This window comes from Sinocyclocheilus grahami, unplaced genomic scaffold (assembly GCF_001515645.1).
Source record: "Sinocyclocheilus grahami isolate Dianchi unplaced genomic scaffold, SAMN03320097.WGS_v1.1 scaffold107.1, whole genome shotgun sequence".
NCBI classification, from domain to species: Eukaryota; Metazoa; Chordata; class Actinopteri; order Cypriniformes; family Cyprinidae; genus Sinocyclocheilus; species Sinocyclocheilus grahami.
In genome coordinates this window covers 1097879-1119755 of record NW_015505286.1, presented here as the reverse complement: position 1 = coordinate 1119755, position 21877 = coordinate 1097879, and the positions used below count along the sequence as shown (strand labels likewise).

At 39.4% G+C, this 21877-nt stretch overlaps 1 protein-coding gene and 1 pseudogene across 4 annotated transcripts in view; one reads left to right on the top strand and one right to left on the bottom strand.

Moving 5' to 3' along the window:
• LOC107588760 (serine/threonine-protein kinase TAO1-like) overlaps positions 1-17800 on the top strand; it is a 42902-nt gene extending 25102 nt beyond the window's left edge. For 2 of the 4 annotated variants that reach the window (XM_016276987.1, XM_016276988.1), the window contains exons 2-20: positions 878-1125; positions 1242-1313; positions 2826-2927; positions 3042-3087; positions 3410-3506; positions 6069-6182; positions 6264-6355; positions 6448-6541; positions 9022-9103; positions 9229-9396; positions 11005-11205; positions 11352-11489; positions 11763-11999; positions 12332-12460; positions 13360-13563; positions 13728-13967; positions 14044-14256; positions 14512-14694; positions 16789-17800. In XM_016276987.1, the coding sequence (XP_016132473.1) occupies positions 994-1125; positions 1242-1313; positions 2826-2927; positions 3042-3087; positions 3410-3506; positions 6069-6182; positions 6264-6355; positions 6448-6541; positions 9022-9103; positions 9229-9396; positions 11005-11205; positions 11352-11489; positions 11763-11999; positions 12332-12460; positions 13360-13563; positions 13728-13967; positions 14044-14256; positions 14512-14694; positions 16789-17298 (3054 nt within the window). In that variant the 5' untranslated portion in view covers positions 878-993 and the 3' untranslated portion in view covers positions 17299-17800. Of the gene's footprint in view, positions 1-877; positions 1126-1241; positions 1314-2628; positions 2711-2825; positions 2928-3041; positions 3088-3409; positions 3507-6068; positions 6183-6263; positions 6356-6447; positions 6542-9021; positions 9104-9228; positions 9397-11004; positions 11206-11351; positions 11490-11762; positions 12000-12331; positions 12461-13359; positions 13564-13727; positions 13968-14043; positions 14257-14511; positions 14695-16788 lie in introns of those variants that run through there. The other 2 variants (XM_016276989.1, XM_016276990.1) reach the window with 2 other exon arrangements.
• A 2305-nt stretch (positions 17801-20105) lies between these two features.
• Positions 20106-21877, bottom strand: part of LOC107588801 (protein ABHD15-like) — a 4626-nt pseudogene continuing 2854 nt past the window's right edge.

Sequence of the window (21877 nt, the reverse complement as noted above, 5' to 3'; positions counted from 1 at the left end):
ACGTGTGGCGTTTAGCACTGAGTGAATTCTGACTGTCACAAAGCGTGCGTGAGAGGTGGCAGCCCAATCTATTTATATCTTTATAAATATCTTAATATATTATTATATCCTATAAATAATAACCATTTACACGCACGAGCATTATCACACCAGCTTCGCTCCTCCCGACTGCAGACACAGGTTTACAAGCCACTTTTCCCAGCGTTTTTCAATCAATTTCTTGACTTTTCCCCACTCATGAACAACACATTTTCGTACATGATAAAAGCTCCTTGTGGTTTCTCGGTTTGGCCAATTTATGCATCCATAAACACTGCAAAACACTGGCATTTTGAGTTTCTGCTAGTGATTCCTATGGAGAGAAAAATCACTTCCTGCCCTCCAGCTGCATCAGTGACGTCATGTGCAAACAACCTATTACATATGTCGACATTTGTGACCCTGGACCACAAAACCAGTCTTAAGTCACTGGAGTATATTTGTAGCAATAGCCAAAAATACATTGTATGGGTCAAAATTATTGATTTTTCTTTTATGCCAAAAATCAGCATGTTCCATAAAGATATTTTGCTAATTTCCTACTGTAAATATATCAAAAGTTAATTTTTTATTAGTAATATGCATTGCTAAGAACTTCATTTGGACAACTTTAAAGGCGATTTTCTCAATATTTAGATTTTTTTTGTACCCTCAGATTCCAGATTCTCAAATAGTCGTATCTCAGCCAAATATTGTCCTATCATAACAAACCATGCATCAATGGAAAGGTTATTCATTCAGCTTTCAGATGATGTATAAATCTCAATTTTGAAAAATTTACCTTTATGACTGGTTTTGTGGTCCAGGGTCATATATTTGTTTGTTTGTTCCCCCTCAGGTCTCTATGTGTACACTGCCTCCCTCTGGCAGATGAGTAACCGGCGGGGCTTTACGTGTCGCAGTCGCACGGCCAGATAGTCCCCTGCGAGCGCGGTGCATTTTCCGGCTCGCAGCATGCCCTCCACCAGCCGGGCAGGGAGCCTGAAGGACCCCGAGATCGCAGACCTGTTCTTCAGAGAGGACCCTGAGAAGCTCTTCACAGACCTCCGTGAGATCGGTCATGGCAGCTTCGGCGCAGTGTATTTTGTATGTATCGAATGTTGCAGTGTGTAGAATAGGATTCATAATTTTGATGCATGCTACAGAACATAATGAGAGGTTTGAGAGACTAAATTGTGAAATCTGATGTAAATCTTGCTCAGGCACGGGATGTGCGGACCGCAGAGGTGGTGGCCATCAAGAAGATGTCCTACAGTGGGAAACAGTCTAATGAGGTCAGTTTTCCTACATTCCACAGTCATTACATACAGTCATGCAACAGTTTAGTTGTGGATTCAGCTTTTCCTTCTGATGGTGGGCACTAGGGCTGTCAAAATGGCTGAAAAACTAAATTCGAATTTTGTACTTAAATATTATCAAAATTCGAATTACATTCGAATTTAAAATGCATAATTTTAGTTAGGGTGAAGAAGAGCTTTTGGCTTCTCTCCTGAGGCCACAAGAGGGCGCATCATTCAAAGCATAAGATAACATGACGATCTGCGGAAAAAAGTGCATAATGCATAAAACCAATTATAATTAAGTTGCTTAAACAACTATAAACAAAACATCATCATGTATGTATGCATAGTTTAATACAAAGGGCGGAAAGCCAATCACACAGAGTACATTTTTCATTTAAAAACATAGATGCAGTGGGATGGGGAAAAACCCGCCATAAAGTCTCGATAAATGTTTTTTTCAAAGTTAGACTTGCATTAATTTTACATGGCTTTCTAAACATGCGGCTCCTTTCTGCGAGACGCGAGTGCAATAGTAATAGATGTCCGTCTAGAAAATGCGTGAAATATGTGTTCTGTGTGAACAGCTTGGTTTCAGTTTTGATGTAAACAAGATCCTCTCCGCATTGATGTTCTCTTTTTCTGCTATATTTTTAATGGCTTCAACTGGATAGGTTAACAACAACATTATAATGCAACAAGTATTGAGATGAAATTTTGTTATTGACCAAATACTTATTTTCCACCATAATTTGCAAATAAATTCTTTAAAAATCCTACAATGTGATTTTCTGGATTTTTTTTTTCTCATTTTGTCTCTCATAGTTGAGGTATACCTATGATGAAAATTACAGGCCTCTCTCATCTTTTTAAGTGGGAGAACTTGCACAATTGGTGGCTGACTAAATACTTTTTTCCCCACTGTACATCGTCATCGCATCTCGTGCGCCGCTAAGGCTGCCTCCTTAACGCACACCTAAAATTCGAATGCAACGTTTTTGCATTGGAATGTGGATTTTTATTTTTAATTCGACGAATATTCGAAATTCGAATTTTGACAGCCCTAGTGGGCACAGTGATTGCATTATATTATTATATTACTCTTGTCCCATGGACTTAACTTTGTTTCACGTTCACAAACAACTGTGGCTTGGCTCTTAAATAGTGACTTGGCACAGTAAAATTAAGCAAATTAAAGTCAATTGCTGAAGTCACATTAAGTCTTGTGTAACACCACAGATTGAAGCGAAGCACCACGGCCATTCATACTTTTGCTGGTGGCAGCGTTTCCTTTGTAATTTCAGATTAGCAGTAATCGGATTGCACGTAATCTCTACAAAGAATCCGTCAGAAGCTTTTAGGACTGACTTTCCTTTTCAGGAGCTGTACTAGTAAGTCAGTATGTCCAGTCTGCTCACGTCAGTAGTGGATGCAGTGATCTGGTGGAAAATTGGAATTCATTGTAGTCTTTTCTGGCTGATTTAATGCTTGTCTGTCTTTACTTAGAAATGGCAGGATATCATTAAGGAAGTCAAGTTCCTCCAGAGAATACAACACCCAAACAGCATAGAGTATAAAGGATGCTACCTGCGGGAACACACAGCATGGGTAAGATCTTTCTCTTTTGTTTCTAAATTTTTAATTTTCACTCTCACTCTTTGGCATAACATGTTAATGAGTATATAAACACAATAATCATTTCATCTTTTTTCCCCTCTTCAGCTTGTCATGGAGTACTGTTTGGGCTCTGCCTCTGACCTCCTTGAAGGTAAGATACAAAACATTTAGTTTATTTTTGTTAAGCATTATGAGTATTACATCCAAAATATGGGGTTTGCTTCTTTATTTTCAAACTTTAGTTATAATCAAAGCATAGCTTTAATATTTAGGTGTATTATTTTTAAACAGTAGAACATGTCGCTAGCAACACCAAGTAATGGGTTTGATTCACAGGGAATGCATGGGCTGAAAAAATGAGTTCCTTGAATGCAATGTGTGCCACTTTGGATGAAAGTTTCTATCAAATGCATTAATGTAACTGTAAATGATTGTCAGTTTGAAGAACATTCACCTTTACCGCTTTTGCTTAGTTCACAAGAAGCCCCTTCAGGAAATTGAGATTGCAGCAATTACCCATGGTGCTTTGCAGGGCCTTGCATACCTTCATTCCCATAACATGATTCACAGGTTTGTGGGTTTTTCTTTTTGATGATCTTACAAAGTGAGTACTTGTTCATTAAGTGGTGTTAGCAGGAATAGAAAACCAGTTCCACTGGAACCAAATTAATTGCATGACACTGGTTCTGCTAACTGTTTTTGAACGTTTGCATTCTTGTAGCAGAACACTTTGTATACTCTGACAAGGTTTCCTGCACTTATTCTGTTATGGCACAGTGTAGTGCCAAAGGAAGTTGTTTTAGCTTTAGTTGTAAGGTTGCATTGAATTAAATGCAGGGGACAACAAACATACAGGTAGGGTTGCCAACTTCATAAAGGGAAAATAAGGAACAATTGTGATTCGTTATAGGAAAATAAGGGACAGAATAAGGGAAACTAAAATATTTGTACTATACCACAAGTGTATGTCATTTCCGTGTCTGCAGTTAAAGGTGCAATAGGTGATTGTCTTCAGAATTTTTTTTTGTTATGCTAGTTGAAAGTCTCTTCACATCCGGATAGCCGGAACATTCATTCACGGATTTGCGCTGAGCAGCGTCTTCACACACAGACGAAACTTACTAGAGAAGTGTGACATAATATACCTCTGTAAATAAATACTATTTAAATTCACGTCTCGCACACTTTAATGCCCTTTGTATGGAACATGTGCTCGCTTCGAACTGGAATCATGGCGGATTATCCGGTGATGTACACTTCCCAGGGCACTCACGGTCGAATAGAACAAACGTCGCACGTGATAAGAGATACATATGAAATGTGCAGGAGGGCGCGAGGATTGGAATTGGGAACCGCTGATGTAGACTATTGTAATGTTGTCTCTGGTGTTCTGGTCTGCGAGTGTAAATGCGTTCAGGGGGCGTGGCCTTGGATGGTGATTGCAGGGAGGGTGGGACGTTCACTTTCAGTGCTATCAGGCTAAAGTTAGCATTTTCCAAGATCTCCTACTGCACCTTTAAGTACATGTATAAAAGGTTCTCAAAAATAATCACTTTTTGCTGAACCTATTTATGTACAATTACTCTATAAAGAATTTTAATGTCATAAAAAAAAAAATTTGGCACACACGTTACACACAAACCATCGACCTGAGTAATTTGTAGGGCTGCACGATAAATCGCATGCAATATTTGACGAGTTGTGCAAAACCACGTTCATATTCGCACAATTTTTTGCGCTGCTCGTCAGTGAGCAACGGCTCTGTGTAGTTAATGCTGCTCAATGTGAAAGCCCACAGGTGATGGAGATTTACCGCTGATTACAGAACCGGCTTTCTGACAAGATGCGCGTTAAATATCGCATGCGATTTATCGTGCAGCCCTAGTAATTTGTACCATTATAGAATTATGACTGCACAAGTGGTGTAGTAATTTAGGAAGTGGATATAGTGTGAAATTACACAGTCTACTTACATGGCTATATGGCATAAAATTTGAAGGTCTGAAATGTCAAGTCAATAAAGCATTTTTTAAAAACAATGGCAAAATATTGAACTAAAAAATGTTATTGCCACCATAAACCCTATGAATGAATGAAAATGCATATTTTTTTAATCAAAGAGAACTTAGAGAGTATGGGCTGCTTTTGGTTTTTAAATTTGTGCTTCAATAATGAGGTCCTATTTTAAGAATACACTAAGTTAAAATGTTAAAAAATGTGCCTTTTTTTCTTCTCTTTTTAACAACATTAACTTACAATAGTGAAATATGTCTTCTCTCAGGTTTATTGCATGTTTTCCTGCCTTGCTGAATGTTTCATTGAAGAAAAGTGAAGCAGCCAATGTCCCAATAGGGCGCGGACATATTGCGCTGATTTGGGAACAGAGTCAGTTGTGAACTTGGGACCCGAGTCTGTGCAGTAGTGAGCGAAGTAAAGCTGCGTCCTGCCCACACTCCCGCAGAGTCGAATGCAAGCACACGCCCCTGACCATTTTTTAATTAGCCTGACTGCTCTAATTTTTGTCTGCTGCTTGCCGTACAAGAGGCTTGTGTTAAAATAAGGTAAATGCAACTCCAATCTCCTCCTGAAGATCCTGAAAAAGTTAGTTGGTGCCTCAGTTTGCTCAGAGAAGCTGTCAATCTCAGCTGTCAATCATGACGTCACATTCCCGTTTTTATAGCATCACATAACTAACTAAAACCAAAATTCTTTTAAAATTCTTTATTATTTAGTTTGTCTCACGTCCCATTAGATTACATGAAGAGGGCGGGGTTTATGACCTATACTGGGACCAACCACCTGGGGGCGATCAAAACGTTTTGGCTTCACTTGTGGGGCACACTTGCTTATGATCAATAATCACCCAATTTGCATTCACCCAAACTTGAATGCTTTTTTGATGCCTTAAATACAGGACGATTCCATATTATACGGAATGGTTGGCAACCCTACATACAGGTCACTGTATTCCAATTCAACGTCTCTTATGAGTCAATTCATTTTAATTAATTCAATAAGACTTATAATTGCAAAGTCACACAGATATTTAACTATTCTTCAGACAGCACTGCCTGTGGAATCGAGGGAAACTACCTCTAATTTTGACTGTTATGCATGTCATTCTTCACTTAGGGATATCAAAGCTGGGAACATCCTGCTGACCGAGCCTGGACGAGTCAAACTGGCAGATTTTGGTTCTGCCTCCATTGCCTCTCCAGCCAACTCTTTTGTGGGGACACCATATTGGTGAGCACACTGGTTATCTCTGAGTAATAATGATTCCATTCACACAGCCTGACTGTTACTAACATGGCCACCTCCTCTCAGGATGGCCCCTGAAGTGATTTTAGCCATGGACGAGGGACAGTATGATGGAAAGGTTGACATCTGGTCTCTTGGGATCACCTGCATAGAACTAGGTGACAAAGAAGTGCTGCTCATTGTAAATTGAATTGTGCAGCTTTCATGTTGTGGAAGTCAGTCTTACTTTTTCTTCTCCCTTTTGCTGTAGCTGAAAGGAAACCTCCTCTGTTTAACATGAATGCGATGAGTGCCTTATACCACATAGCGCAGAATGAGAGCCCTACACTGCAATCGAGTGAATGGTGAGTCCACTAATATATACACAAAAATAGCTGTTTGCATTTGGGCTAGGTAGTAAATCAAATATTGTGGTGATTATTTTGTGTGTGTATTTTAGTTGACTATTTTTCATGCGAATAGCAAGTATGCAAGCATTAAGAAAACCGCTTTAATAAAGTTTCTGATTTAAACTTCAGTAGCAAAAATGGCATTAGAGAAGTTTAAAATAAGTTAAAATAGTTCAAAATAAAATATAAAAAGTGGTATTTTCCAGATATTAAATAGTTTTTGTAAAAATATTTGTAGGTAAACATTGCTGTGTATTTGGTGCATATAAATGCAGATAATTAAATATTAGTTTAGTTAAATCTACTTTGCAACCAATGTATGTTTGGCTGAAATTAAGGTTCTTCTAATTGAAGCAAGGTTCTTGTAGGTCTTTCGCTAGAATCAGACAGAATGTGATTTTTGCAGTGAGAGGAGCCTTTTTAAAATTTTCTGTTGGCAGTAAGTGTTTTGCGTGCTGTTTATGCGCCCCGGGCGCCTCGCGTTTTAGCAGCCTGTTGCACCTTACATTTTTGTAGGAGCGCTCTGAGCAACTGAAGTTGAAAAAAAATCAACTGAGCAGAAAAGCGTCCGACGTCATTGTCCATTGTCCAATCGAATGAATGGAGAGGTGGGCCTTCCGTTGTGGTGACGGAAGTTTACAGTTGCTTGGAATGTCCGGAATAATGGAGCTTGTGGTTTTTTAAAGTTTCTGCTAATATGACCGTTTACTTAACAGCAAACCAAAGATTTTAGAGCGCTCGCAGTTGTGGCCTAATGGTTAGAGAGTCGGACTTGTAACGTGAAGTTTGTGGGTTTGAGTCTCAGGTTCGGCAGGAGTTGTCGGTGGGGGGAGTGAATAACCAGCACTCGCTTCCACCCTCAATACCACGACTGAGGTGAGACCATTGAGCAAGGCACTGAACCCCCAACTGCTCTCCGGGTGCCGCAGCAATATGGCTGCCCACTGCTCCGAGTGTGTGTTCACTTGGATGGTTAAATGCAGAGCACAAATTCTGAATACGGGTCACCATACTTGGCCACACGTCACTTCACTTTTCACTTTCACTAAAATACTTGATTAGACTGACAGGACAGCTGATTTGGGCGTTGCGTATAAGAACAACAACAAAAAAAACGTAGCACACTGCTCTTTTCTAAATTACAAAAAAAAGTCAACCAAGAAAAGGCAGTGCGGTGCACCTCGCTTTTCAAACCTGAAAAACGCATTGTCTGAATCGGGGCCTTAAAAAGGTCTTAAAAAGTCTTAATTCACCTTTCCACAAGTTAAGGCATTAAAAAGGTCTGAAATCAGAGCAGAAAGTCTTAAACTGTTAAAGTAATTAAACTGATGAATGTAATTGAATTGGAGGAGAGAGCGCTCAGTGCACAGTATGGACATTAGCCGAGCCGAGCGACGACAGAAAGATAGAGATGGTGGATAAAAACAAAAGAGGAAAATGTCTGCGGAACAAAAGAAGGCTTACGATAAGGCAAGAAGTAGGACCCGTGTAAATATCGGATCAGCTTTCCAGCGCTGGAGAGAACTCAAGGAGCGGAAGGCCTGTGATCGGACGACGAGGTTGATTTGTTTCTTCTCGATAGGTGAGTAACACCATGTCTACACCGGACGTGACAGTTGTTGCACCGCAACAGCTAAACAGCTGAAGTCTGTCTACACTGGATGCAAAAAAGCAACCGTTGAAATTCATTTGAAGTTTGTGTCAACACGTCATAAATCGAACGCAGCAGCAGTTTTTTCTGTCGGGGATTTGTCGTGTCGTGTCGCGCCGCGTCGCACCGCATCCAGTGTAGACCATAGATATGTATATATATCTATGGTGTAGACAGTATCACTGATTATAAGTTCTATATTATTTTGTCGCGCAGCGCTGCTCGTGTCCGGTGTTGACATGTTTTGCTTTGTTTCACAGAACTAATTGTTGCGTGGGTTGTGTGTTGGGTATGTGTGGGGCGGAGCTATCAAAATAGGGGCGAGACCCTTTTGGGGTAGGGGCGTGATTGCTTTGGTGATTTGAAATATCAACATTGGCTACCAGAAATCACTTACCCCACCTTTAAGCTATTTTATTTTATTTTTGCAAAATGAATTAAAAAGTAATGGAGATTGGTAGAAAGCTGTATTTTCTTCAATCTTTAAAGTGTTGCTAATACAACTCATTGTGTGGTTCCTAGAATTTAGAGAACAACATTACATATTATGATCCTTTAATTTATTGCTTACATTTTCAATACTTGATCTTAAAAAGGTCTTAAAAATTCTTAAATTAACCTTCATCAAACCTGCAGAAACCCTATTGAAGTCACTTTAAATGGCCGATTTAAGTCAATTTAGAACAAATACATGAAAATGTATATTATGAAAAATATTGAGGCATTTCTGCATAAATGAGCAGTCATTAGTTGATTTACATGCTGTATCATTTTCTTTCATCAGGACGGATTATTTTAGAAATTTTGTTGACTCCTGCCTTCAGAAAATCCCTCAAGACAGACCACACTCTGAGGATCTGTTGCAGGTGTTTACTTTGCACTAAATTATCAACATTTAAATTAAATAACCTTTTTGTTTCTTAATCATATTAATATTCCACCTGAATATTTACAACTGCCTTATTTTCTGCACTCTTTACTAAAACCATAGCATGCCTTCGTCCTGCGAGAGAGGCCAGAATCTGTTCTGATAGACTTAATTTTGCGGACAAAAGATGCGGTCCGAGAGCTGGACAACCTGCAGTACCGCAAGATGAAGAAGATCCTCTTTCAGGAGGCGCACAATGGGCCGACCACTGAGACCCAGGAGGGAGATGAGGTCAGATCTCGAGCCTTACCTAGTTCCAGTGTTTTAATATTGACTGGCTCATATATATAAAGTGGGGCCTGAAATCTTGAGTCGAAATCAACACATTCAAAATGTTTAAAGTCTGGACACACTGTTTACTTATTTATTAATTTTTTTTCAAAATAGAGTTGTTTATATCACTATGACCGTTGGTATCTGATAGGGGTGCACCGATCTGATACTCAGTGTCGGTATCGCTCCGATACTGGCATTTTCTGCCGGATCGGGTATCGATCAGACAAGACCGATCCAAATCCGATATTTTGCTTATACTGTTCTGTGTGATTATTAAGCCCCACGAAAGGCACAAAAACATTATAAAGCACCATAAAGTTGTCGTGCACTATATTTCAAGTGTTCTGAGACCGTTCCATAGTTCAATGTGAAGTACAGATGAATATTTAAGTCGTTAAATACAAGTTCACTTAAACTGTTCTCTCCGCTGCGGCTGTCTGTCATCCTCCGTTCAGCATTCAAACTGTATCGCGTTTGGCTATGACAGTTAAGACGATAAAACTCTCTTCAAGATTATTCAATGTTCTTTTTTATTATCCTTGATCTGTAGATAAAGATAAATGGTTTTGCATAAAAGGATTTAGGATTAAAGGATTTATCTTGCTGGAGTTTAGTGCTGTTTCCAAATCATGTTTTTTCCTACCGGGTGTCTGTTAGATCACAACACTGGAGGTAGAGAGAGCACTATGAATTGTTCTTCATGTGCACAGTAACTGAAATTTAAAACTTAAAAGAAAAGGCTCAATAAACTATCGTACAGATATAATACACTACGCATCAATATCTCTTCCCTCTGTGCTTTGAACTTTTCAATGCGGAGCGCTGTGACTCCGTGTTGCTTCAAGCGCATCATTCTGCGCACAGGATGTGCATAAAGCGCTTGGTGCCGCTCCGTATAGGAGCCTTTCATGTTATAATACTTTTGCGCAATGAAACATTTTTAATACCCTTTCTTGTTGTCTTATCTATCATATGTTGTTGCCTCATTACTGTGCTATACATTTAAAAGAAATGTCTTTAAATTTTATAGTATATTAATTCATATATAAATATATTACTTGTTTTTCATTAATGTATTTTACAATACAAAGAGCAGTGTTTAACATTTTACCAGATTTAGCCCTACATTTATTCACTTTTATTTGTTCCACACTAGTGTTTTTTTTCATTAAATGTTTAGATTATATAAAATTGTGTACTCATGATATTGCTAGAGTAACTTTTGCTACTGAATTATCCACTAACCTACTATATAGTTGTATTTTTGTCATAGATTATGATTATATATTTAGTCATTTGTTGTTGTTTATTTACAGTGAAGTTATCTATATGTGGTAGATTGTGTTTAACACACAAAAGAGTGATGATCAGGTCAGCACATTGAGGTATAGAAATTCAACACGCATTAAAAAAACAAAAAAAAACAACTGCGCTTGTATTGGAACAGTAGCGGTTTCGGCCGATACTCAGAATTTCTGGTATCGGCTCGGGATCGGTTCTGAAAAAGTGGTATCGAGCCAGCCCTAGTAGCTGAACTGCTGTTTTTTGTGTATGTGTATTTAGGAGCCAGAGCACGGTCCTGGTCACACGGGCACAGTGAGCAGTGTGGGCAGTAATCAGTCCATTCCCAGCATGTCAATCAGTGCAAGCTCTCAGAGCAGCTCAGTGAACAGCATTCCCGACGCTGCTGATGACAAGAGTGACCATGACCTGGAGAAAGACCACACTGTTATGTCTAATAGTTCGGTCATACACCTGAAGCCTGTACGTTCACACATCTCTTGATAAAATATCTCCGATACCTTCATGCCTTCCTGCATAACCCAAATCAGAGATTCTTTATACTAAGTAACTGTGAACATTGAACTTCATGATACCTAATATATGTTTCCTGCTTTTGTGTCCATTAGGAAGAAGAGGAAGTTTACCCTGCGGATCCTGAAACGCGTCCTCGTCCCCCAGAAGCCCTGGCCGTACCCGCACAGCCCCCGCAACGCAAACACCATCGCAACCGCGAGCACTTTGCCACCATCCGCACAGCCTATCTGGTGAGCCAGTCACAGAGGATCTGTAGTGAAATGCTTCACAACCCTGCAAATGCATCAAAACTACATTACTCATTTATAATCTATGAACCTTGGCATTGGTTCCTTTCAGTGTAGACACGGTGTAAACTGAATGGCTTCACAAGAATTTTTTGTTCACTCTCAGCCTCAGGTTCTTGTAATGTTAAAAATTCACAAGACGTCTCTTGATTATTTTTATTTCCTCTTCTTCACTCTTGTTCCATTTCCCTGTGTTCCTCCTCTCCCTTCTTCCAGGTGACACGCCAGATGCAGGAACATGAGCAGGACTCCGAGCTGAGGGAGCAGATGTCCGGTTACAAACGCATGAGACGGCAGCACCAGAAGCACCTTATGGCCCTGGAGAACAAACTGAAAGCGGAGATGGACGAACACAGGCTGAGACTGGACAAAGAGCTGGAGGCCCAGAGGAACAGCTTTGCCGCTGAGATGGAGAAACTTGTGAAGAAAAACCAAGCATCCATAGAGAAAGATGTAAGTGTGCGCAAGACATGTCACACGATCTGTTTAGATCCCAAGCACAATCATTTTTTGGGCGGCACAAAGATTCGGAAAGTAATATGGAAGTTCACCTGAAAAATGCTTATGAATCGGGAATTCCCCTCTTCCTCTTATGCCATGGCCCTCCATTCCAGTGAAGAAAAATCTTGATATTACGTCATAAAATGATGTGCTTTCTACTTTGTGGCTACAAAGGGGGAGATTCTATTTCTGCTTCATCATGACAAAGGCACTATGCATAAAGATTTTTTAAAATATTTTATTTGATCTATTTTATTTATTTTATTTTTTGTCATATCTTGAAGGCCAAGTCATTTGCCAATGATGAGAAGAAATTCCAACAGCACATTCAAGCACAGCAAAAGAAAGAGCTTAGTAGCTTCCTGGAGTCACAGAAACGAGAGTACAAGCTAAGAAAGGAACAACTGAAAGAGGTAAACACACATGCTCAAGCATGGCTTTTTGGTATAATTCTACCTAAACTGACCTCTGAGATCTGAGAGATTATTTTTGCTTGAACAGTGTAATGAAATGAAGACAAATGAAAAATACAGAAAATGGGCATAGGCAAGACAGCTATAATGTCATGTATCTCTATTGTTCAGCCATTTGACAGTTACACAGTTATACAAATGAACAATATACAATCCAGAGGATGAGAGAAAACATTGTTACTAAGTTGATTCAAAATGTTTAAAGCAAGAAGTAAAATACAGTAAAAATGTAGTTTAGTAAAAATCATCTAGTTGAAAACCATAATATTTATAGTTTTTTGCTTAATGAATTAAAAAAGAATGTTTATTGATTTAAAACCTCCCTGCAGTCACCAATTTAACCGTGGAGCACAAGTTACTATGGTGATGAACACTGCTGAAAGCCAAACCCCAAACCACTTTCATGGTGCCTAACACCCAGTTAGCTAAACTAAAACTTACCTGGCTAGCCAGTTAAACGAGTTTCATGGTATAGGCCCCAGATATGAAAAGCCTCATCTCACAAGTTGACATGATTGGTAACATGTTTGTGACGGTAGGAAACCGGTGTAGTTTAAAACCACGTTTTTGAGACTATCTGTTACACTGTAGTTTTAAGGAGAAAATCCTCAGCAATGGTGTTGACTGATGAATTTGCTCATGGTTTGTCATTAAGCATGATAAAAACACCAGAGAAACATGTAAACAATATAAAAAACCAGATTTTTCACCACAGGGGGTCTTTAAATTATTTTATTATATATACAAATATGTATTACTAAATTACTAAAACAAAAAAAGCAAGAAAAATGTCTGTATTTCCCTTTACAACCCATTGATGTTTCCCACGCTGCATGTAGGAGCTAAATGAGAACCAGTCCACCCCTAAGAAAGAGAAGCAGGAGTGGCTTTCGAAGCAGAAGGAGAACTTTCAGCACTACCAGGCAGAGGAGGAAGCCAACCTGCTCCGCCGGCAGCGGCAGTACCTGGAGCTGGAATGTCGGCGCTTTAAACGGCGAATCCTCATTGCAAAACACAATGTAGAGCAAGACCTTGTACGGGAGGTAGCATCACTTTTGCTCAAAGACATAGCTAATGACTGTTTTGATAATTCATTAATCTATTATTTTTTAAATTAAATTAAAAAAAAAATACTTTTTTTTTTTTTTAGTTCCTATATTTTTATTTTTAAAGAAAACAAATATAATGACAGATTTTCTTGATCCAGGAGCTAAATAAGCGCCAGACGCAGAAAGATCTGGAACATGCCATGCTGCTCCGCCATCATGAATCCATGCAGGAGCTGGAGGTGAGGCAGCTGGGCACCATCCAGAAGATGCGTACAGAGCTGATTCGCTTACAGCATCAGACTGAACTCACCAACCAGCTAGAGTACAACAAACGCAGAGAGCGAGAGCTACGCCGCAAACATGTCATGGAGGTCCGGCAACAGCCCAAGAGCCTTAAGGTGTGTAGCCTATGCTTGTTTTTGTAACATACATTAGCTAGTAGTGTAGAATCAGTAAGTCTATTCTCCTCTTTAGTCTAAAGAGCTCCAGATCAAGAAGCAGTTCCAGGACACCTGCAAAATCCAGACACGGCAGTATAAGGCCCTGCGCAACCACCTCCTGGAGACCACACCCAAGTCTGACCACAAGGCTGTGCTGAAGAGGCTGAAGGAGGAGCAGACCCGGAAATTAGCCATCCTTGCTGAGCAGTACGACCATTCCATCAATGACATGCTCTCTACACAAGCTGTGAGTGACCTGCCATGTTAGGTGTATGCATATGTATATCTCTTCCTGTAAAGCCATCGAAGAGTTTGAACCAGTCACAAAGTTCTGAAGGAGTTGATGTAGTTACTTACTAAACGGTATTCAGTTGTGGGATAAGTAATGCAGGAGGCAAAAATCTGTTCTCCTAATTTAAATGTGGATCATGTGGCATTCATCTTCTCTTCTCTTTAACACACTAATTCTAAATGTAACTATGCCTCCCATCTTGCTCCTTAGCTGCGATTGGATGAGGCACAGGAGGCCGAATGTCAGGTGCTAAAGATGCAGCTGCAGCAGGAGTTGGAGTTGCTGAATGCTTATCAGAGCAAGATCAAGATGCAGACAGATGCACAGCACGATCGTGAGAGAAAAGAGCTGGAGCAGAGGGTTTCACTGAGGAGGGCTCTTCTTGAGCAGAAGGTATGTTAACTGATACAAACCCAAGCAGCCACACTACTTGAAACCACAGGGGGAGGCATGTTGTTTTAAAGAGTTTCAGAGTTTTTGACATTCCAGAATAAGAATTAAAGGTATAGCTCACACAAATATGAAAGTTTTGTCATTTATGTTCCATTTAACTCGTTTTTGAACTTCTTTTCAGTAGAATATGACCTTTGAAGCATCTTCAAATTATTGAAGGATGTTTAGCCTAATTTCACATCCAAAATTAAAAAAAGACACATCACATTCACTTAATGCATGCCCAAGAACAAGGGTTTTGCCATTTATGTGGACCCTCCAATTTTGAATTTGGACGCAGTATTGGAAAAATGTGTAGATTCCTCAAAAATGTCTACTTTTGTGTTCCAAAAAAAACACATGCAGATTCAGAATGACACATGGGGGAACAAATTAAGTTTGACAAGTATTTTGTCTTAAGGCTGGAATATACTACACAACTTTCAAAACCTGAACACTACGCATCATTCAGTTGGCGACTTTGTGAATGGTTAGAGTGAAAAACTGGTTATCATACGCTAATGTGAGTGATGGTCACACACTATCAGACTTTCAAGTAGTTCTGAACACAATCTCATGCAGAACCATCTGCCTCGTTGCTAGAAGACAAATAAAAATAATATTGTGAAATCAGCTCAGAATATTGATCTCCTCCAACTTGATGGAATCATAGTCTGAAAATAAAAAATCAGAGTCTGTGCCTATCATATACTATGCAATTTTCTGTGAAATCTGTCAACTCTGACTTCCCGAATATCTGCAGGCTAGTGTTGTGGAAAAAGTCTCTGTTTTCTTTGCAAAAAGCACTCAAGTCACAGAGTTCCAGAGTTGTCAAAGATAAAACTATTGCAGCAGTCAACAAAGCGAGATGCCTGCAGAACCCAGTCGCAGCGTCCACTTTTATACAGTTCATAACCAATGACTTCATCTTTAAACTCTTGTTATAATTATTTAACTATCCTCTTGTTTACTTTCTAAGGGTGAAGCACATACTACCAACATACTTTCAGTGTTGGGCAAGTTACTCTGAAAATATAATTAAATTACTGATTACTCCTTTTAAAAGTAATCACATTACTGTTCTGATTACTTTATTTCAAAAGTAATTAGTAATTAGTTACATTACTAGTTATGTTACTTTTTTCTCCATGAAATTTATGAAATCCCAGCATACACGCTCCCGATAAATATTTGTTATTAAAGCATCAACATTCACAGAGCACTGTTATTTTTAACTAAAGCAAGCGGCTGTTGCTTGCATGGTTTGGCATGGCAGAATGCCAGCAAAGAGCACTGCAGTAGCTAAATAGCCTAAATAGAAACTCTGAATACGCTTGCACCTGTTAATTGTTTATATTTTATATTAGTTCATGTTGCTTTTGTGCTATAGATGAATTAATAATTTATTTGTTTTAGATATTTTATGTTTAGATATTTCTATTTTGCGGGAGTCCCGTGAATCATTTTATTCTCCCGCATCCCACACAGTGCATCCCACACAGTGCGTGTGCTACATCCTTTTTTACAATCTCCAGATTATAAAACACTGCATTCTGTCAGCAATGTAATGCGGCAGTAACGTACAGAGACCTCGGCTTGTAACTATACTCTAATTACTATTTTGAAAATTATAACTTGTTAAATTACTCCGTTACTAAAAAAAGTAATCAAATTACAGTAACGCGCTACTAAGTAATGCGTTACTGCCCAACACTGCATACGTTACATTGTATCAATGGCTGGTGCAGCGTGTTTATCATGCACCATGAACAGAATAACACCTATCAAACAGTGTGAGTCAGAAAGGCCTAAAGTTTCCTGGTTTTATTCATACAGTTCTCAGGATATTCTATAGTCATCTTATGTCTAATAAAAATATACTATACTAGTTCTGACTTCCATCAGCTAGCGTTGACACTTCCATACCTCAAATCTGTGCAAAAATCTGGGGAAAAGTTATGTGGTGTATTACAGCCTTAACTATACCAACAGCAGTTTAGAAAATATAATGTCTTAATCAGAGTGTTACCAGATTCTGTTTTGGTTTTTGGTCAGATTGAAGAGGAAATGGTTACCCTGCAAAATGAGCGCTCAGAACGAATCCGCAGTCTATTAGAGAAGCAGGCCCGGGAGATTGAAGCGTTTGACTCTGAAAGCATGCGTCTGGGCTTCAGCAACATGGTTCTCTCCAGCCTGGCCTCATCCGACGGCCACAGCCATAGCTTTCCGGGGACCCAGAGTAGCTGGGGCTCCCAGCACGGTGCAAGCTCCCAGGGGTCACACTGGGGAGGGCACCACAGTGGCAGCCAGCACGGCCACCACCCAAGCCACAGTGACTCTATCCAACAGCCTTGGGGTCACGGCCTGCCTTCAGGGGGGCCGCCCCCCTGGGGGCACTACGGGTCTGGGGGCAGTCAGCGCTCGAGCGGGGGAAGTGGTGGGCTACGGAACAGTCCCCAGGCGGTACGGCGGGCCACCGCAGGGGGCCGCAGTGAGCAGGGGATGAGCAGGAGTGCCAGCATCGCCTCTCAGATTTCCAATGGCTCGCACTTGTCCTTCACGTAAGACCACCCGCTGCTCTCCCACAACACCCATCTTGACCCAAAGTGCCATAGGGGAAGGGACAAAGGGGCACCGTGGTCTTTTTTTTTTTTACACCCATTTTTAATCCTCTAAATACATATTTTATACACATGGTAAGCACAAAATGCATCAATTGTAGTTCAGGTTCTAAGAATGTAAAACATTCTGGCCAGTTGTATAAAACTTCAGCTAGAATCCAGAATAACCGAAGTCATTTTTGCAACGATGTGAAAAAGTTTTGAATTCAGAGAAAATGCAGTGTGCATTTTAGAGTGTGTTAAACTGATTTGAAAATGTTAGTGAGGGTAAGAATGAATATATGGATGCTGTGCATTACCTCTCATAGGTAAGATTGTAAATCTTTATGCAGTGGGTTTTATCATGGTCTTATTTAGCAGCTGGTTTCGGTTGTATAGAGCGGGAGATGAATGCATATAATTTTCTCAGAAACATTGATTCATAAGAAAACAATTTCAGAAATATATATATATATATATATATATATATATATATATATACTCCCCTTTCTGGCTGGGTTTGACAAGAGCGTGTTGTGTGGATTTTAGGGGTGGGGAGGTCTGGGTTGGGTAAGCTTGAGACCGCTGAATGTTTTTGCTGGGCGGGTGGGTGCTGCTGCTGTCGTCCCTGCAGTGCCTTTGTTTCTTCCACGCCCACCTCAGATCTCCAGTGACTGCCGCCCACCCTCCAACTGAACACTTATCACAGCATGTAGAAAAAGAATGATTAAAAATGCAATGAAAAATGTCAGATAGCATATAAAACATTATAGTGGAAGGGTATACAGCCAGGAGAAAGCTTTAAGTGAGATGTATAGGAAAATGTGTGTATATTGTATATTTAGAAATGTAAATAAATGGAAATCAATATAAAGACCCACGTTAAAACTAGACTAAAATTTAATTGCTTGACTGTGAAGATAAAATAAAAAAATTACTTGGTTTCTAATATTGATTATTTAAAAAGAGAGAAAAAAATATATATATACACAAAAGCATATTCTCAGAGGTGTCAAGTAAAGCCAAAAAAAGATTTTATTTCCCCTGCGATTACACTTATTCAGAGGATATCACTTTCCATAGTCCTCTCTTTGCTTCTTGCTTTCCTTGCTTTCAAAGGTATGAATTACCATATTCATTAGTGCCAGTACTCACATTCTGTTATTTGTGAACCAGCTGTGAACAAAGATGAATGGTTTGGGTTTTTTGTTTCGTTCGAAGAAAGAGAAATCTCTTCATAACTGCCATCATGCCTATTTCAGAATGGCTTTACAAACATTTTTCCAGGAAAAGAAATTCCAGTTTGCAATATCAGTGCTACCTATAATAACTACCAACTATGAACACTATTTTGGCACACTTCTGGTATATGCATGGGATTGCGGATTTCATGAAGTTGCTTATCTCAGTCTGACTAACTAAACCCAACTAAGACAATGCAGAGCCAATCCTAAAGATTTAGGCCAAATGTAACAAATTAACATGAGATATACATATAACATGCCAATTGTTTAATTACATTCAGTACTCTAATGGAATCACTGGACCAGAGGAACAGCCATAGACTCAAAATGTGAGTTCACTCTCGCAAACGGTAAAAAAAAAAAAAGGTGAGAGGTGTGCTCTTTTATAAGAGCAGCTTTCTTTGGAAGCCCATACCATCCTTGTTAATGACCCTTTTGACAAGTGTGAAAACAACAAGATGAATAATAATCAAGAAAGGTGGTACATCTCTGTACAGTGTGTTTACCAGTATTTCAACCTTTTTCTTTTGATGGTCGTTGTCTCGTTTTGCTGCTTCAACATTACCAAGCAATACATATATAACCTGTATTAAAATGTATAGATTGTAAAAAAAAAAACTGAATACTGGCGAGATTAGAAAAATTGTTATGGCTATTCATAACAAAAACACTTACAAGTGTATTAAAATATACAAAAATTATGAAAACGTAAGGGGACAAATGTAATGTTTTGTTTGTAATTACTCCTTTTGTTGGCAGAGGGCTACTGGACAAAGAAATCAACTGTAATAAAGTAATTTTAGTATATTTTGGTTTTGTCATTTGTATTTTTTTAATACGGTTGTCTGCTTTTAAAATCTAGGTGTATAAGTGTAATCTTTCCTGAACATCCTTTTCATGAGGATTTTTTCATTGATTCCCCTTTCAAACATGGGGCTTTTGAATTCAGATGAGTCCAACATTTTGAAAACCATCTTGCACACACACTTGCTCCAACTGAATTTGTACAAAAAAAAAAAAAGAGATGGCTAAATATAGCATCTGATTGTATAGGCCAAGCTGTCAACATAATTCCTTTTTGTCTTTCAACATGTTCTTGATCTCCATTTTGTTCCCTTTATCTTCCATGGTGTCCTTCTTACTCATTTCCCCACAACTGTGGTTTCCTAACTAAGGGCACCTCATATTTCTTAAAGGGATAGTTCACCCAAAAATGAAAATTGTGTCATTAATTACTAGCCCTCATGACATTCCAAACCTGTAAGACCTTCATTCATCTTCGGAACAGAAATTAAGATATTTTTGATGAAATCAGAGAGCTTTCTGACCCAGCATAGACGGCAAGGGAACTACCACATTCAAGGCCCAGAAACGTAGTATGGACATCATTAAAGCAGTCCATGTGACATCAGTGGTTCAACCTTAATTTTGTGGAGCTACGAGAATAATTTTGTGCACAAAGAAACCAAAAATAACTTTATTCAACAGTTTATTTTCTTCCGTGTCAGTTTGGAATGTCATGAGGGCGAGTAATTAATGACAGAATTTTCATTTTTGGGTGAACTATCCCTGTAAACATGTACTGTGCCTTTTTGTAGGAATTTTAGCACTACCAATCTGCTATGATCTTATAATACCACCTGCTTCTCTCACTCAGCGTGTATAGGATCTATTCCAAGTAAAATCCTCCTGCTCCTCTTCAAATGTGAATGTATCAGAGGGAGCTGAGATTTGCTGTCTTCGTGAAACTAAGATGGGCCTTTCTTTCTGGAGCAAGTTTGTTCTTCTTCTGGACAGCATGGCACTAGTGCTATGCCTCAGACTCTGGCTGCCATAGTGTGCAAAAACATCTTTGAAGCCTGCCTTCTCCTCCACCCTGAAGAAATTGGCAACTACCCTAAAGTATTCCAGCACCACAGAATGACTCCAGGAAGTAGTACCTCCATGACCATCCTCATGTATAAAGTTCCGTCACAGCCAACAGGAAGTAAGGGCTATTATGAAAAAGTGCCTCAGGTACAGTCAGTGGAGAGAAGTGGAAGAGGAGGATCGTCTTGGCTACACAAACAGAGCACTAGCACTGCCACTTCGTCTGCATCTCGCAAAGGTTCATTCCTCTCCCAGTAAGTTGGCCAGTCAGGCTTCATTGATAATCTTGAACAGTCCTTTCCAACATTGTCCACTTAGTCTGACATTCTGTGAGCCGACTGCTTAGGAGCACAGAACATGAGCTCTTCCATATCTCTCAAGGAGTTGCAGTGTAAAATGTTTTGCTATTTCCATCACAGAGCTCAAAGCAGTGGCGTACCTGTGGAAAGGGTCAAATATTTAAATTCAAAGAGCTTTTAAATCCTAGTTGCCTTTTTCATGTGGTAGTTTTGCACTGTGGCATCTTGCAATGCCCTGACTTGGGATGCAGTTCTTGTACTATCCTATTCACAAGATTCAGTTCACCCAAAAATGAAAATTTGGTTATCGGTTATTGGTGGAATGCTATAATGATGACTATTCATTATGCAACTCAATTTAGCCTGCTAAATATCTCTCAGGCCTCAGCAGTTCATTGGCACTTCCAGGTCCTGTCTTTAAAAAATTACACGTAGTGATTGTTACTCGCATAAACAAACACATACTTGCTTAAAGGGTTAGTTCACCCAAAAATGAAAATTAGCCTGTGTTTTACGCACCCTCAAAGCATCTTATGTGTATGTGACTTTCTTCTTTTAGACGAATCCAATCGGAGTTTGGAATATAAAAAATTATCCTGTCTCCTCCATGCCTTTCATTGGGGGTAAGCGGGTGTTGGTTGCCAACAGTTCAAAAGACGTGAAATAAAGTGCATGCATCCGTATTAAAACGTCCCTCACATAGCTCCGGGGGGGGGCCTCTAAGAGATGCAGGAGCAAAGGAAACAGTTTCCTTACTTTAGCAAAGGAAAACCAGTCTCCTAGGGCTGGACAATAATTCAATATCAATATGTATCGCGATATAATTTTTTTCAATAACGGTGATATGATCTTTAAACACATTTCCGATATTTCGATATACATTACCAGTGTAATTGGCATTTTCATTTGATCTGATCAAAGTAGCGTTCATGAGCAGAGCTGCTTTGATTACAGCCATTACTGGGGAAAGCGCTAGTTTTATCACTCTAAAAGTGCCTCCTGCTGGCAGAGAATTTGCATTTTAAATAAGCCCGTCTCCAGCAATATTTCCAATATTTTTTTGGTTTTCTGCAGCGACTTGGAGCACTTTTCATACCCTTTTTTCTGGCTCAAGCACATTTGTTTCGATCTA